We start from the raw sequence: 15940 nt of genomic DNA, 5'->3' as shown, positions 1-15940 counted from the left end.
AAGAGACGGAAAAAGACTCCAATGTATATAATACCTACATATTTCTTTTTACATAGCCCCCATAGTGCCAAAAATCAACATTTACACAAGTCAAAGCAGCCCTACTTTGTCTCATATATATCTTCATATTGTATTGGAAACTCAAAGAAATTTCAATGCAGAACAGCATCAGATTTTTTTTTCCGTATTTTTTCCTACTTGTAAAAAAAGTCAGAATTTATAGTCCCATTTTAATCTCAAGATTCATCTTCTAAAATAAACAGTCACATTTTTAATTACATCTACCTGTTATGATGCATAAATCAACAAGCCACAGTGAAGCTGAATATAGTTGATATAATACATATACCTTAAAGGTAAAAAAACAATCAAATGAATGCACTATTGAATATATTAAAAGTACCAGTTTGAATATTCTATACTCTGAAGTATAATTTTCAGGGCTTATAAATCCATTAACTGATTTTAAACCACCCCAATAAATAATAACCAATACCAACAAGGTGATGAAAAAACGGATTATATAGATATATGAAAATCACACCATAAATAACACAAGTGAACTAAACCCATCACAACTTGAAGCTATGTTACAGGATGGATTCTCAGAGTTTGAAAGATGGCCCACACATTTACAGCCAAACCAACTAAAATGGTTGATTCATTAAACACCACAAGTTCAGTGAACTGCAAAATTGAGGTCACGTTCAATACTTAGTGAACTGTGAGGGACGGGTTCAGGTAAATCATTTTAACCTTATTTATGCAAATTCCAAAGCCGGTGACAGTGCCGTTTTAATAGTTTAAAAAAATCTTCAACTAATCATTAAGGCAAATTCAAAATGTGATTTAGTCACATCCAGTTTAAAGATATGCTAAGCTTATCGGACCAAATTCCCTTTCCTTACAGTAAAAAGGTATAAGTCTTGGACAATGGTACATAGGGAACAGACACCACGGCTTTCCTCTTCCCAAGGTTTTACCTTACCTAATTCTTCTTCACCTGTATGTGCCTAGAGCTGCATCGACCGTACAGATGACCTGATGAGCTCACAAGCTCATGGCACCACACCAAAGAAACAACCCTATGTGTCAAACCTGTTCAGAAATTGTTAAACACTCATGTTATCTAATGACTGTAATCTTTTTGAACTGCCCCTAAAATGTAAACATTGCACTTAATAAATAAAGATTTTTAAAAAAAAAAAAAAATTATACTAAGCTGTTTTCAGTGCTAACATCCTATCATTGTCATCACTTCCATATTATCTAGGTGGCATCTGAGGGGCTGAACATTTGGTTAACTCAAATCAAATGAACCCAGAGACTCTGTGCACCATAATCACTACAATGAGTTTATTGTATTTAGAGTGTGCCTTTACAGTGGTTCTGTTCCTTCTTGAGTATTTCAGAAGTTATAAAATCTTTATAAAATGGTCATGTTCACTAGGTAGGAATTTGAAATTCCAACACAATCAAAAGATACAATACAACAAAGGAAGGACTACTTTGCCTCGTAGGCAAAGCCGAGGTTGACAAAAGGACATAAACTTTGGTCACTTGCTAGTAGTAACGCTATTAAAAAAAGACATCATGTTAGTTGAGAAGAGCTTCAGGTAAGTATAGCTGATACCCTGAAAGTGAGGGGCTGCTTTACCTATATCCCTTTGAATGTATCAGCTGTTTGAGAGGGTCATAATCAGTAATGCTGAATTTCAGGTTTAGATTGTTAGAAGTGATTTAATGGAAAGAAGGTGCTTAGAATTATTTAGTGATACTAATTTTATACGTTAGGAATTGAGGCTAGGAAAACAAAGTGTCCTGAAAAAACATAAATGAATACAAATTAAAAAAAAAATAAGTGTGTGTACTGGGGATTCCTGATGAAAATACTTTGTGTAAATTGTCTGGAAGTCTCAAACATAGTCCTGCTCTGAGATACTGGAAACACATTGTACAGGAAAAAAAGCAAAAATATAAAATGAACTAAAATAGCAGCTGGGTGAAAAAGTAGCTTATAATGCTAAATCCGAACCCTCTAATAATAGATCAGGGGTTCTATATCCCTGGGTCAAGACCCAAAATAGTGTCCAAATGGTACTTCAATGGATCCAAGATGGTTGAAAGAGACACTTCATATTTATCAGGACAAGGCAACTCCACAGAATAAATTGGTTATTATAGAATCACTGGCATCCACAGAAGACAGGAAAGCCCTTTGGTATGTGAATTGGTTTAGTACATGTTTCATTACAATTTAAGAATGAGTCAGTGAGCTAATTTTGCCATTAACGTATGGGTCAGAAAGCTATTTCCAAATATGTAATTTGGGTCACTGTCAAAAAGATTAAACAGTCACTCCACATACCATCATCATTGGAGATACGATAGCTGCTATCATTTTACAGATCAGTTACACTTATCTCATGTAATGAGCGTTACTGCTGCTGAGGGAGGAGTTTCGCCAACAGACCCACTAAACCAGGGGTAGTCAACCTGGTCCCTACGATTTGGGATTTCAGATGGGCAGTGGAGGGTTCTGCAGAAAACGCCCGGTGGGCCTCGATGGCCGTGAGCCAAGGCCAGCAAGGGGGATTATTTCAGCTTCGCTGCTGGCCCATGCAGAGCCAGCCTTGCTGTAAGCCCGCTCGGGCTGGTGAGAAGATCAGAGTCCTGCTGGCACTTAGTTCCAGGAAACGGAGGGAAGGGCCTGGAAGGCTCTGTGTTCCTCCCACGAGCAGACTAGTCGGATCGCATTACCATGGCAACGCTCCGATACAGTGCTGTGCTCGCAGGAGAACTGGAGAGCTAAAGTGAACATGACACCACTGGACCACCAGGGCTTGTAGCATTATGTCCCCCCTCCCTGGTAGGTATTAAAAGGTTGACTAACCCTACACTAAACAGTACATCAAATGAGATTTTGAAGGTATGTATATTTTTATTTTATATTTATTATTTTCCCCACTATTTCTTTATGCATTATCCATACCATTCATTAAAAACAGGGGCAGGTTTTTACTCTATGCACAATATCGATGCATTATCTTCTAATGAACTAAAATACAATATCTTCATGTAGAATGGGTAACTTTGCAGCAAATTATGGAAATCCATTCAAACCTGCTGTGAAACTCGATTCTGTTACAAGCTCACCCTATAGGCACTCTCTTGATAATTGGTTACTTGGTGCAAAATCATTCATTCCACTATACTGGAACGTGACCTTATCACAATGGGTGTGAGCAGCGAGCAATCTCTGGGTTAAAGAGAACCTCAGCTCTGCATCTATGACTGCTCAAATTTTGATTTCCAGGAATCAAAATGTACTGCATGTCCTCCCCACCTTCCCTAATTATAAAGGGAAGTTCACACATGCTATTCCATATACAGTACACTGGCTGCAACACATGTGCCACATTTCATCTTCTACTTATTATTCTTTCTTTCTTCTAGTTTTCTTTCTCCTTTATACGTAAATGATCTAGCTGTACTTCTACACAAGTAATTCCTTAACTTTTCTTTGCAATTGTGATATTTGGGAAACATAACTTCTCTGGAAATGTTGAGAACACTGAAAATCATATATTACTTGTGTTAACCTTTTTTGTTCTGTGATGTTATGTTTGTTTTTTTTAAATGTTGAATAGATAGTATTTGACGTCACAATACAGTTTATTCTAGACGAATTGCAAACAGGTGTAGAGGGCAGAGCTCATAACATTGATTTACAAAGGCCAAGATGGAAACACTCAGTTCCTGGATAAATGTATGAGTGTGGATTTATACAGTGAATTTAAAGTCCATGGGTTTTTTTTATATGCAGGATAAGAAATTATTACATAAAAAATCCTGGTAACTGATGGTTGTTTTTTAATATTGCATCAAAAGTACATAATGGTGTGTCACTGTGGTATACTGTAACGTACACAGGTGTCCCACCTCTCGCAACATCATATCTACAGAGAATCAGCTTCAAGCTTAAAGTGAACTTGTCTCTCTAATTCCCCCTAATGCGAAAGCAGCTCCGTAAATTATATATTTATTTGCTTTGTAAGCTGTTATAGCGTTACTTACTTGCAGCCCATCCACAGGGTCCATGGGTGTTATCATGTTGTAAAACACACTCTCTGTTGCCACCTCCTACCTGCTGTGATTGGCCCCACTTGGTACTGATCTCAACATGCTAGCTTCATTGCCAGCACATCCGTGTCACTGCGTCCTATAGTCCTGCAAATTTAAGGAGCTCCTGCTGGGAAAGTAGTAGTGTGACAGAGAGTATAGAATCACCTGGGAGAGGGTCCTCTTGTTTCCTCTATTACACACTCCATGGCATTGGACTTACTGTGCCACAAGCACATAGGTCTAATGCCAAAGATTTGATTCACAAGTAGAGAAGAGCCAAAACATAAAAAATCTATACATTTGCTAGAATAGTGTATAGATAAAATGTAATGCTCATTAATTTTAGTCCCAAGTTGTGCGTAAATCAGGGCTTGCCAAATTTGCTTTAAATCTAGGAGCTAACTAAAAAAGTTAGAAGACAGTTTTATTTTTTTAAACTAACAAAGTTTAACTTTCAACGACAATAATACAATTCTTAAAGGGACACTATAGCCACCAAAATTGCTACCGCTTAATGTCTATAGCCTGCCCTTGCAGGCTTTTTAATGTAAACACTGTTTCAAATATAGTAAAAGTCAGTGTTGACATTGCAGTCTTGCAATTCCTCTAGTGGCAGTCGCTTAGGTGGCCACTAGAAGTGCTTCCTATTCCACTGCCGCACAGTGCGCAGTACCTACATTCAGCATCTCCTCCCTCTACATGGAGGTGCTGAGCATTCCCCATAGAGATGCATTGATTCAATGCATCTCTAGAAGGAGATGCTGATTGGCGCAGCTGCGTTTTCTGAGCATTCGCAATAGCCTCCCAGTGCTTTCCTATTCAAGACTAATGATTTCAGCCGGCGAAACTGGCACAGCATGGGAAAAAAGGTGAGTAAAAACACCTTTCACATGCGACTGGAGGGGAGCCCCCACCACCTAAACTGACACACACACACCGGCAGAAACACAATCACTGACAGACACACACAATCAATGATTTGACACACTTTGAGAAACACACACACTCACTGATAGAGATACACACATATTCTCTCTCACACTCACAAATTAATATTATTTGTTATATTTTAATCTACATCCACCCAGCCTCACTACCTTTGGGAGAGCTCTAGTGGATCTTTTCCCTGGGGTCCAGTGTGGCGGTTATGATTCTATATTCTTCAAACTCTTCTTGGTCTGCTCCCATCACGTGCTGCCAGGGCCGTAATGTAATATCCTGGCTCCCGGCATCACTTGAGGGTGCGCAATGGAGCAGAGCAAAAATAGCAGGAAGATTATAGCTCCTTCTGCTTCCATTCCGCACAGCCGCCCGCCCCAGGAGGGCACTAAGGTGGCCAGTGCTGAATGGGTTAAAAAACAGCCAAGTGCCAGGATAACATTTCTAGTCTCTATGGCGACCTGGCGCCTGGGATTTGTTGACCCGGGCACAACTTGACAGGCACACTTTAAATGCTCGAAATCACCTATACTTATTACAAGGAGCCTCTTAGTCCTTGTCTCTCTGCCTTTTCATTCTTATACTTGAAAATCCCAGTAGAGTGCATGCCATACAAGTCTCCATTACCTTAGACAGTTTCTTGCATACATTTCTGTAAAACAGCCTATGCTGTAGCTACGTCTAGTTTAATTTGTGATAAATAATGAGTCAAGCAGAATGGTAAGCTAATAAAAGACTTGGCATTGCTTCTATTCACTTATACGGTTGTTCAAGTCATTATTTTCCATGAAATTACAGCAGAGTACATAAAGGGTCACTTTAAGCACCAAAACAACTTTAGCGTAATTAAGTGGTTTTGATGTACAGATCATGCCCTTGCAGTGCAACTGCCCAATTCTGTGCCAGAGAATTAAGTCACGTTTACCTTCCATGGCTGTGACTCACAAAGCCTTGAAAAATAGATTTAATTTTTACACATCCTTTATTCCGTAGTGTTCTCAATTTAGGTTGTATTATCTCCTGCTAGAGTGTGTCACGGCCTTCTGTGTGTTGTTAAAGTCAACTAACAGCGCAGGAGGTAAGAACTTGTAACGTGAACACGATGTGTTGAAAGATCTGTTTCAAAATTAAACTTTTTTTCATGGATCTTGTGTGTCACAGGATTCAATGTATACCTAGGTCTGCATTAACAAAGTAGTATGACTACTATATATACTAGTAATTTTTTATTAGATTGCAATGGATCGCAGGTTCTCAATCTGTGACGCAATTACCCCAGGGGTTACGTGCACCACAAGCAGTGGGCATTCCAGGAGCTGTCTGTGCACTGTGCAAAATTGCTGTGTCCAAAGGGGAGAATGAAGAAAGGCAGTGAGGGAGTGCTGTGCATGTGTCTGTAAGTGAATATGCGTGTGTCGGCCAGTGTGTGTCAAATCAGTGAGCATGTCAGTGTGTGTGTCTGACAGTATATTTGTGTGTCAGTAAGTATGTATATCAGTGTGTGTGCCAGTGTCCTCTGTGAATAAATATGTGAAGGCGTCCTCTGTGTAAAGTTATCTGTGTTTCAGTGTCCTCTGTTTGTAACTATTAAGTATGTATTAAATATCACTGTCTACACGTTTCATTTGGAATGTAATCAATAGAAATTACTTTCTCCAGGCAGTGGTACTTCTTTAGATATGCAGGGGTAAGTCTCCAGAAATGGTTGAGAAACACTGCCAAGCATGATAATAGCAAGACGTATTGGGATTTAGAACTAAACTGAGAACTGTGAAGAATTTACAAGGAGCTGCAAGTGTTTGGACAAAATAGCCAAAATAAAAAAAAATAGCCAAATCTTCTATTTTTTAGATCAGCTGTTTAGATGTAAATCTGCGATTTTCTGTGCCAGTCCTCCTCAATTGCCTGTTTAGTGAACAACATATAAAAAGCATACCTTAAATTGTATTTATTTACAAGACAGAAAGCTTACTTCATTTCATAGTATCTAACCCAGTCTGAAATAAAAGGAACACTGCAGGCACCTAAACAACAACAAAAAAAATCTGATTTTGATGTTGTTAGGAGTCTGCCATCCACTGAATTCTTCCCTTTTTAAAAGCATCCTCCCTTGAGAATATCTATGAATGGATATGCAAGGTCACATAAAGGTCTAACCTGAACTTGCAGATGGGTCTGTACACTAAGGTAAAACTGTTGAGGTTCATTAAGCCTAAAGGCAATATATGTAAATAGATTTAGAACAAATGCCTTTGACCAATGGAGGTTTATCAACTAAACTCCTAGGATGCAACTGGCTCACCCTGCTCAGTCAGTTCAAATTGGGTAAGTCTGAAATGACAACCAACTTGCTATATAAATATAGCTATACACAAACACCCATTATTAATCAGAGCCTTCCTTGGTTATGGTGCCCCCATGAAATTATAAGTCAGGTGTATACAATTATGTAGTCAAACAATGTGTCAGCCCCCAACCCTCAGTATCAGAGGGCTGCCCATAAGTATAGAAAGGCTTGAAGAATCCAATCATGGCTAGTTGTTGGGGGAAAAAAGGTACTTTATTGGACAGACCCCTTCAGTATGTGAAGTGCAAGCAACGTGAAATACAGATTTGAGTGATTCATTTTAGAAGTCAGTTATAAATGAGTGTTCTAAGGGTACCATAAGAAGACCTTTTTGTCATATCTACACTGCTGTCATTGATATCAATAACATGACAAGTACTGGTCGAGAGACCTTGGCCAATGCCAGGTTCCCCCCCTAAATATAGTAAAATATTGCCTTTATTCCAGTCTGCTGGTGCTGGCTTTGCCCTTTATCTGCCTCCTTTAGTAGTAGTGATCTATTTCAGCCAATCACAATGCTTTTCCATAGGAAAGCATTGGATTGGCTCAAATTGTCAAGGAGCCAGGTCAGGGGGAGAGCCAGCACAAGCCAAACACAGCCCTGGCTAATCAGCATCTCCTCATAGAGATACAATAAAGTAATGGATCTCTATGAGGAAAGTTCAGTGTCTCCATACAGAGGGTGAAGACACTGAATGTCAGTCACACTGTGCAGCACTGCACCAGGAAGCATCCATCTGACAAGTGGCCACTGGAGGTATCCCTAGGCTGTGATGTAAACACTGCCTTTTCTCTGAAAAGGCAGTGTTTACTGCAAAAGGCCTGCAGGGACAATACTCAACAGAACAACTACATTAAGCTGTAGTTCTTCAGGTGACTGTAGTGTCCCTTTAACATAGCACAGAACAAGGGCAAGTGATCCCCACTCTAAAGTGGCCCACAGACTCAAAACAAAATGGAAAACGACTGCCTTAATACACTTATGTATTTAGAGTGAAAGATATTTGGATCAGTTAAACCAAATAGAGATATATGCAAACCAAAAATAACATACAAAGAGGTTTATGTTTGGGAAAATTCAGAGGAAATGCATTTGAGGCAATAGACAAACTGGAAAATAGCCAGGTTTGGAATTTATGTTCCATTGCAGATACTGCAGCCTAACATTTCAGATTTCCTTGTCAGTTTTGTACAAAAACTGAATAATCCCCACTAATACATAAATTAGTTGTGGTGAAATGACAAGCAACTTACAGCCTAGCCAATTTTTTGTATTGCTTTTCTCAAGGTTCAGCTGAGTTTTTCCTCCAAGTCTCTTAAGTCTCTTGTAATCTCTGCGCAACTCAATGGGGTTTATTTACTAAATAGCAAAATGTAGTGAATTGAAAACCAAGCTGCAAAATATTGGATAAAATATTGGAGTTTTTAAAAGTTTGGATAATTTCAAAATTTCAGTTTTTGCTCAAATTTTGCAATGTGGTTTTCATTTCGCTACAAGTCACAGTTTAGTTTAGTAAATCCCATTATTTACCGCCTAAAACCCTAGCACATTTTAGGCTGAAATCGCCAATCCGTTCGGAATTTGGAAATTTTATTCCAAATCTGCGCATTTTGCTAACATTTTAAGTTTGAATTTCACTACTTTGCAATTTGGTAGTTAGTGAACAAACCCCAATATATGACAGATAATAACACCATTCTGTATGTGACTTTATCTAGACCCAGTGCCATAGCAGCAAGTTTTACCCATTATTTCACATATACCTCTTCCAATACATCCCCCCCCCCTCCCCCCCCCAACCTGGTGTAAATATTTACATCAAAATCAAACTTCTACTAAACTGGTCCATGTACATGAAGGTTCAGACCTCTCACCTGAATCACAGCTTCCAGCTTCATTTGTTCGCTGCTCATGGTGCTGATCGATACTGGATGCTCTCTATGGAGGGTGCTGGGTGCCCTATATGGAGGGTGCTTGGTGTCCTATATGGAGGATGCTGGGTGCCCTCTATGAAGGGGTGCTGGGTGCCCTATATGGAGGGTGCTGGGTGCCTTGTTTGGAGGGTGCAGGGTGTTCTATATGGAGGGTGCTGAGTGTCCTGTAAAGGGGATGTTGGGAGTCCTGTGTAGAGGGGGACTGGGTACCCAGAGGGGAGAGGTAGTTGGTGCCCAATATGTAGAGGTAGTTGGTGCACAATATGGAGAGGTAGTTGGTTCCCAGTATAGAGGGGCTGTGGGTGCTCTCCCTGTGCTTCTTAGCAATATCTGAACCACCGTTCCTGGCCGCACGGCCTCTTGCCTTGGTTGTCATGGTAACAGCGGACGCCGCGGCCATGCCGTCGCCTTGGCAACAGGAAGCGGCGCCAGCCTCAGTAAGGTGGTCTGTGAAGGGGAGGCAGCGGTTGGTGGGCGGGGACTAGCGGTTACCCAGGTGACGGCGGCTAGGGGCTTGTTATTGACAGGGAGATGGCGGCTGTGGGCGGGGTCGCAGAGGGCACATAGGGAAAGGGCGGGAGGGCGCGGGAATAGGGAGAGGGAAGAGAAATGTAACCTGCTAATCCCGTACTAACTGTGACTGTGTCATAACGACAATAAATGTGCCATCACTGACATGAGTTATAACAATAATAGCTCTATTCCAGCAACTGCACTGATTTGTGGATCAGACACTAAATTGCTTTATTCTCACACTACCAATTATCACATGTTAAAAAGACAAAAGCACATTGCAGTTACATCAATAACACACAGCCAGTGTTCAACATAATCAGACCTGCTAGGCACCATGCTCATAAATTAGGGTATCAAACTACAACCCCCATTACCCACAAGCTGGTGTTGGACTGCAACCCCCATAATTCAAAGCCACTATACAACACATGTAGTAAGTGTCCCAGACTGTGGGTACAGTCCTGATTCTGGATTTATTTTGCACGTCACTGGGTTATTTCCCCACAAATGCAGATCATCAGTCCGCATAAAACGCCTGCCGGCGCTTCCTATAGGCCATCTATGCGGCCGCCTAGGGCGCTGCTTGAAGGGGGGCGCCGGCAGAAGCATTACTGCTCTGCTCGTTTGGTGCTCCTCCTACCTCTCCCAGCGCTCTTTCAGTGTTTCTTTCTCTTGCTCTGCTTCTTCTCCCCAACTCCTTTCTGTTGGTGTCCCCCAAGGTTCAGTCCTTGGTCCCCTACTGTTCTCCATCTATACTGCCTCCCTTGGTAAACTCATTAGCTCCTTTGGCTTCCAATATCATTTCTATGCGGATGACACGCAAATCTACCTGTCCTCTCCTGATCTCTCTCCGTCCCTCTTGACTAGTGTCTCTGACTGCCTCTCTGCTATTTCTAACTGGATGGCTGCCCACTTCCTTAAACTAAACTTGACCAAAACTGAAATTCTGGTCTTTCCTCCCTCGAGTGTTGTTACTCCTGTGTCTGTCTGTCTCCAAGTCAACGGTGCTACCATCAGCTCCACCACGCAGGCTCGCTGCCTAGGTGTTCTCTTTGACTCCGACCTCTTCTTCAAGCATCATGTTCAATCTATCGCCAAATCCTGTAATTTCCATCTCAAAAACACTGCGCACATCCGACCCTACTTAACGCCAGCTCCGACTAAGGTGTCGGTCCACTCCACTGTCCTTTCTCGCCTTGACTACTGTAATCCGCTTCTCAGTGGTCTTACGTGCTCCCAACTTGCGCCGTTACAGTCCATTATGAAAGAGGCAGCGAGGCTCATCTTCCTGTCCGACCGCACCTCCCATGCCTCACCCTTCTGTCAGTCCCTACATTGACTCCCTATAAAATATAGAGCTCAATTTAAAATTCTGGTTCTTGCTTTCAAATCGCTACATAATGCGGCTCCAACCTATCTATCATCCCTAATACAGAAGTATGTCTCATCTAGGCCCTTACGATCTGCTGAAGACTTACGTCTATCTGTGGAACTCGCTTCCCTCCTCCGTTAGATGCTCACCCAGTCTCCACTCCTTCAAAAATTGTTAAAAGCCCACTTCTTCATAAAAGCGTGTCAAATAAACTGTTAATAGCTCCTGACGGATTCCTCTTCTGCAACTGTCACTAGTCTAATACTATCCTTACCTTTTTGTGTCATTTTACCCCACTCCTTATAGCATGTAAGCTCATTGAGCAGGGCCCTCAACCCCTCTGTTACTGTATGTCCAACTTGTCTGGTTAAAACTACATGTCTGATGGTCCACTCATTGTAAAGTGCTGCGGAATTTGATGGCGCTATATAGATAATAACATAATAATAATAATAAATGGGGACAAGTGGGCAGGAGCATAGCAGGGGCAATACAGAGTGACGGCGGCCAGGTGCAGGGAAGCTGCTAGGAACACATGAAAAGCTGTAAAATTTGAAGAGAGGTAAGTGGGTCAATGGGACATCACAATGTGTATTTGTGAAGAAAATGTGTTTGTGCATAATTCCTTGCACTGGCCCTGGCCGCATGCATTATTCTGCATTGCTCTGTGTATGCCTGTGTGCCTGTCTAGTAACTTGCATGTCACCAAAATGATTCACTTAAAAAATATAAACTCTGCAATATTTTTGCTCCCCATCTTTACTACTAATGACGGAGAGCCGAAAGCTCCACAGGAGAGTGTCAGCAATTCCTTTCTTGCTGTGCTATTCGTGACCTGCAGAGGCCCCATTAAAACAAAAAATGCTCACAGATTGCAAGGACAGACATGCTTTATTCCATAAACTTAAAAAAAAACTTGAACACATTAAAAAAGTACTGTTAAAATCAAGTACAACATTAGCTTTTTTGACATAACATCCGATTGTTCACCAGCTAATTGCTCCCAGCCAATTAGCTAAGCCCTGAACTGCCCTTTGACTAAGGGAGTGGGAGTCGGGACCTGTTAGACCCCAGGCAATGTAAGTGACTAAAGAGGTTTTTACCAAAGGGCTCTAAAGTGTTAGAAATTCAACTTTGTATTCCTAACACTATAGGATCTCTTTAAGGATGTGTGCAAAGTAATGCAAAGTTGTAAATGTGGATCAAACGGCAGCAGAATGTACCAGCTGATTCCATTGGTTCCTGTTGTGATTGCCCCACTTTTAGACATTTGCTCCACTATTCAGAACATGGCACTGATAAATCTAACCCATTGCACCATGGTTACTGCAGTACATTATAGTGGTTATGGTGTTTTTTACTTATTGAAAGGACAGCAGTATTTAAGCAGTATTTTTTTTTACAGCCAATTTACATACATATGAATTCATGTAAAATATATGATCTTAAATATATTTTTTTATTATTCTGGAAAGTGTGCGTGCTCCCATTAGTTCCTTCATATTTCCTTGTCTCAACTTTGTGACAGGGCTTCCTAAGGGGTGTCATAAGTAACTCATCTTGCGCCACTGGTGATGCCCATAATGGGTGGGTCCGCCCTAAAAGCTGGTCGGTCCTGAAATTAGGTGGGTCTGCTCACTGAAGGGGCGTGTGAATCTGGCATCAGTGCAAGCGCATCATTAGATGCTGTGCTGCCTGAGGAACAACGTCAGGATGGCAAGATGGTATTGTCCTGCCAAAAGGGATTGAATTTCAGCTGTATTCATGAAAATGCCAAGCATGCAATCAAAATACAAGTTCAATTTTTTTTTTCATTCTTCTGTTTTTCCACAAGCTTGCATTATTTGCTTTTTGTAAAATATAATTTTCTCTCTGAAATAAAATGCATTACTGACAATTCTCATAGCAATGCCATCAATCTTATACGGCTGCTTCATATGAAAGCCTTTTTTATTTGGGGCAGAAATGTACAAAATTGAGCTTGTTAAGCTTAAAGGGGAGCTGTCATTTCTCAGGATTCTGTTTACTTATATTCAGTAACAATCTACTTATATTTATTAAATGCATATTTGTGAGATGTGAAAACTAAAATTTGATGTATAAATACACACTTATCCTTTTAATGGAGCTTCTCTATATTGGCTCCTTGTCAATTATTGTTATATCCTTTGCACCAGGGCAGTCAGCATAGAGAAAGCCTACAGATAAGAGGAGAAATTAAACCATTTTTGTCTTGCAATGAGAATAAATACCTGATTATAAGGGTCCAGGTCCTACTGGGGTGTCTGGATAAAGACCTTGTGGCTGAAACATAACTCATTTATCTGACACCATAAATAATGAATAACCTTATTGAGAGTGGGACTGTGCTTGATTCCTTTCTCTATTACATCTTTAATATAGGTATATTTCCCCTGCATCAATGATGGCTAACCTTGACACCTTTAGATGCAGTTTTTACTGCTATGCCGATACAGCAAAAGTCAAACTACTGTATATAAAATTCTATATATTTGCTAGGAGTTTGTTTATTGTAATGTATGGTTAATGTATGCTGTCTAATTAGACACTGTGTTCATATTAGGCATGGAGAGTGCACCTTGAAGTTGCCCGTCATAAATTATGTATTCTTGTGAAGATGTCTTTCTCCTCTATTAAGATAATATCTGAAAAGGGCTGGATCAAAGGTACAAGCAGCCTTGTAACCCCCAAATTATGTGCAATCGTATATTTCTAGCATGCTAGAAAGTGTCTCTCTGTGTCCCTGTGTCTCCCAGAGTCCCCATGTCACCCAGTGTCCCCTAGGGTAGGTGTCCCCATATCTCCCAGTGTCCCCATGTCATTAGGGGACACTGAGAGACATGGGGACTTTGAGACACTTGGGGACACTGAGACACTTGTGGACAATGGAAGACAAGGGGACACTGAGACACTGGGAGACATGGGGACACTGAGACACTGGGAGACATGGGTACACAGACACTAAGGCCACTGGGAGACATGGCAACACTTAGACACCAGGGACATTGACTGGGAGGCAATCAATGGGCCTATTCCATGGTCATGGAGCTGCAACTCTTTCATCCCCTATGTTAATCGGGCCCTGTCTATGGATGACATATTTTCAGCCGTTACACCCCTCTCTGTTATCCACTGCTCAGCATTACACTGAACCTAGGATTTCTGTTATATCAATTTGGAAGAGTGGATGAAATATTGTATTGGCTTGATGCCTGTTGGGAGGCACCTAAAAGCTAAAAACTAGATAAAAACTAATAAGAACTGTTATTGATGTACTGTAAGCAAACACGAATTGATGACATGTGAGTGCAAAACCATTTTTTTCAATTAAAACCATTTTACCAGTAATATTTTCTCCAATCACGTCACAACAGTAGCCAGGTCACAACGCTAAAACCACAAGGCTGTAACAGTCACCTCTTACTATTTGTCGTAATATGAAATATTTTTTCTGACCTCATTCAGTGAAACAATTTTATTAGCAATCTAAGGCACATATAAGACATTCATTGTTCATAGTCAAAAATATGCATAGTATTCACGCTATCTTATATTTTATCAACTAAAATGGTTTGGATCTATTTGAAAAGGAAATATTTAAAGAAACTGATAATACAAACATAATAAGAAAAAAGTGATACCTCAATTGAGGGCTTTAAATTTACCTGATCAATTATTATTGCATATTATGCATGTGTGTATGTACTGTATGTGCGTAGATATATGTGTGTGTGTATCTAGCAGTAAACCATCAGGGTTATTCCCTAAAATGAGAATTGAAAGTGAAATTCAAATTTAAGGCCTAATAAGCTGAATTGGAAGCATAGCTGACTTGGAGAATCTTTCCAGTTTGGCTATTTTAGCCTTAACTTTGAAATTCACTTTAAATGAACTAATTAGCTAATAACCCTCCTAGTGTTAGATCGTAGATGAGTGCCAAAGGAATCCCTCCAACTAACAGTGACAATATTTAAGAGGAATTTAATGCAACACTGTTGTGATGAGTTAAATCCAAGGCACGGATCATTACTCTCCCTATTACACTGCCCTGGAGTGTATTCCTGTTTCCTCATTGGGATAACGCTACAATATAGGACTTAATTCTACTACGGATATTTTGTCCATGTGGTCACAGTTCATTTATTCCTGATTTCTAAATAATAATGTTCTGCAATTACTGGGTATGGAATGGAGGAACAGGATACAAGGGCTGTAGGCTGGTAGCTAGACTAGATAAATTGGTTCCTTTGACAGCATTGTATAAGACTTTCACATTTTGCTTCTAGGACAGTGTTTCAGGGCATCACGGAGAGCGTCGAGAACGCGATCCACATTGTTTTTGGTTGAGTTGTATCCCATTAGTCCAATACGGAGAACCTGTGAAGCAGAAATAAGGCAGATTCATGTAATAAAAGTTTCAGTTTCAGGAATTATACATTTAGAAGTTAATTCTCTAAACATGAAATTGTACGATTGTAGAGATGTGGAATGGAATTGCAAATTTAGAAAAAATAATTTTTAATTTGTCACAATAGCTTGTTTAATAAATAAAGGAATAAAGCCTGCCATTTTATCACACACTGAGCTATGAACCAAGCATATAGTACAATATGGTGAAAAAGCACAGATAAGCATAATGTTTTAAATATTTTTCTTTTATGATCCACAAGGACCAGTGACCAGAA

The 15940-nt window shown here is 40.3% G+C and overlaps 2 protein-coding genes across 3 annotated transcripts in view; both read right to left on the bottom strand.

Annotated features, from left to right (window-relative positions):
- The window catches only part of LOC134586675 (rootletin-like), a 79390-nt gene extending 69505 nt beyond the window's left edge, over positions 1-9885 (bottom strand). Inside the window, exon 1 of the mRNA XM_063442407.1 lies at positions 9287-9885. Within this exon, the coding sequence (XP_063298477.1) occupies positions 9287-9325 (39 nt within the window). The 5' untranslated portion in view covers positions 9326-9885. The remainder of the gene's footprint in view (positions 1-9286) is intronic.
- Positions 9886-14715: 4830 nt separating this feature from the next.
- Positions 14716-15940, bottom strand: part of AGXT (alanine--glyoxylate aminotransferase) — a 69383-nt gene continuing 68158 nt past the window's right edge. For both annotated transcript variants that reach the window (XM_063442405.1, XM_063442406.1), the window contains exon 11: positions 14716-15632. In XM_063442405.1, the coding sequence (XP_063298475.1) occupies positions 15525-15632 (108 nt within the window). In that variant the 3' untranslated portion in view covers positions 14716-15524. The remainder of the gene's footprint in view (positions 15633-15940) is intronic.

The sequence above is a fragment of the Pelobates fuscus genome, chromosome 2 (genome assembly GCF_036172605.1).
Source record: "Pelobates fuscus isolate aPelFus1 chromosome 2, aPelFus1.pri, whole genome shotgun sequence".
In the NCBI taxonomy this organism is placed as follows: domain Eukaryota; kingdom Metazoa; phylum Chordata; class Amphibia; order Anura; family Pelobatidae; genus Pelobates; species Pelobates fuscus.
Note: the sequence above shows the minus strand (reverse complement) of the source record. Positions and strands in the feature narration are given on the sequence as shown.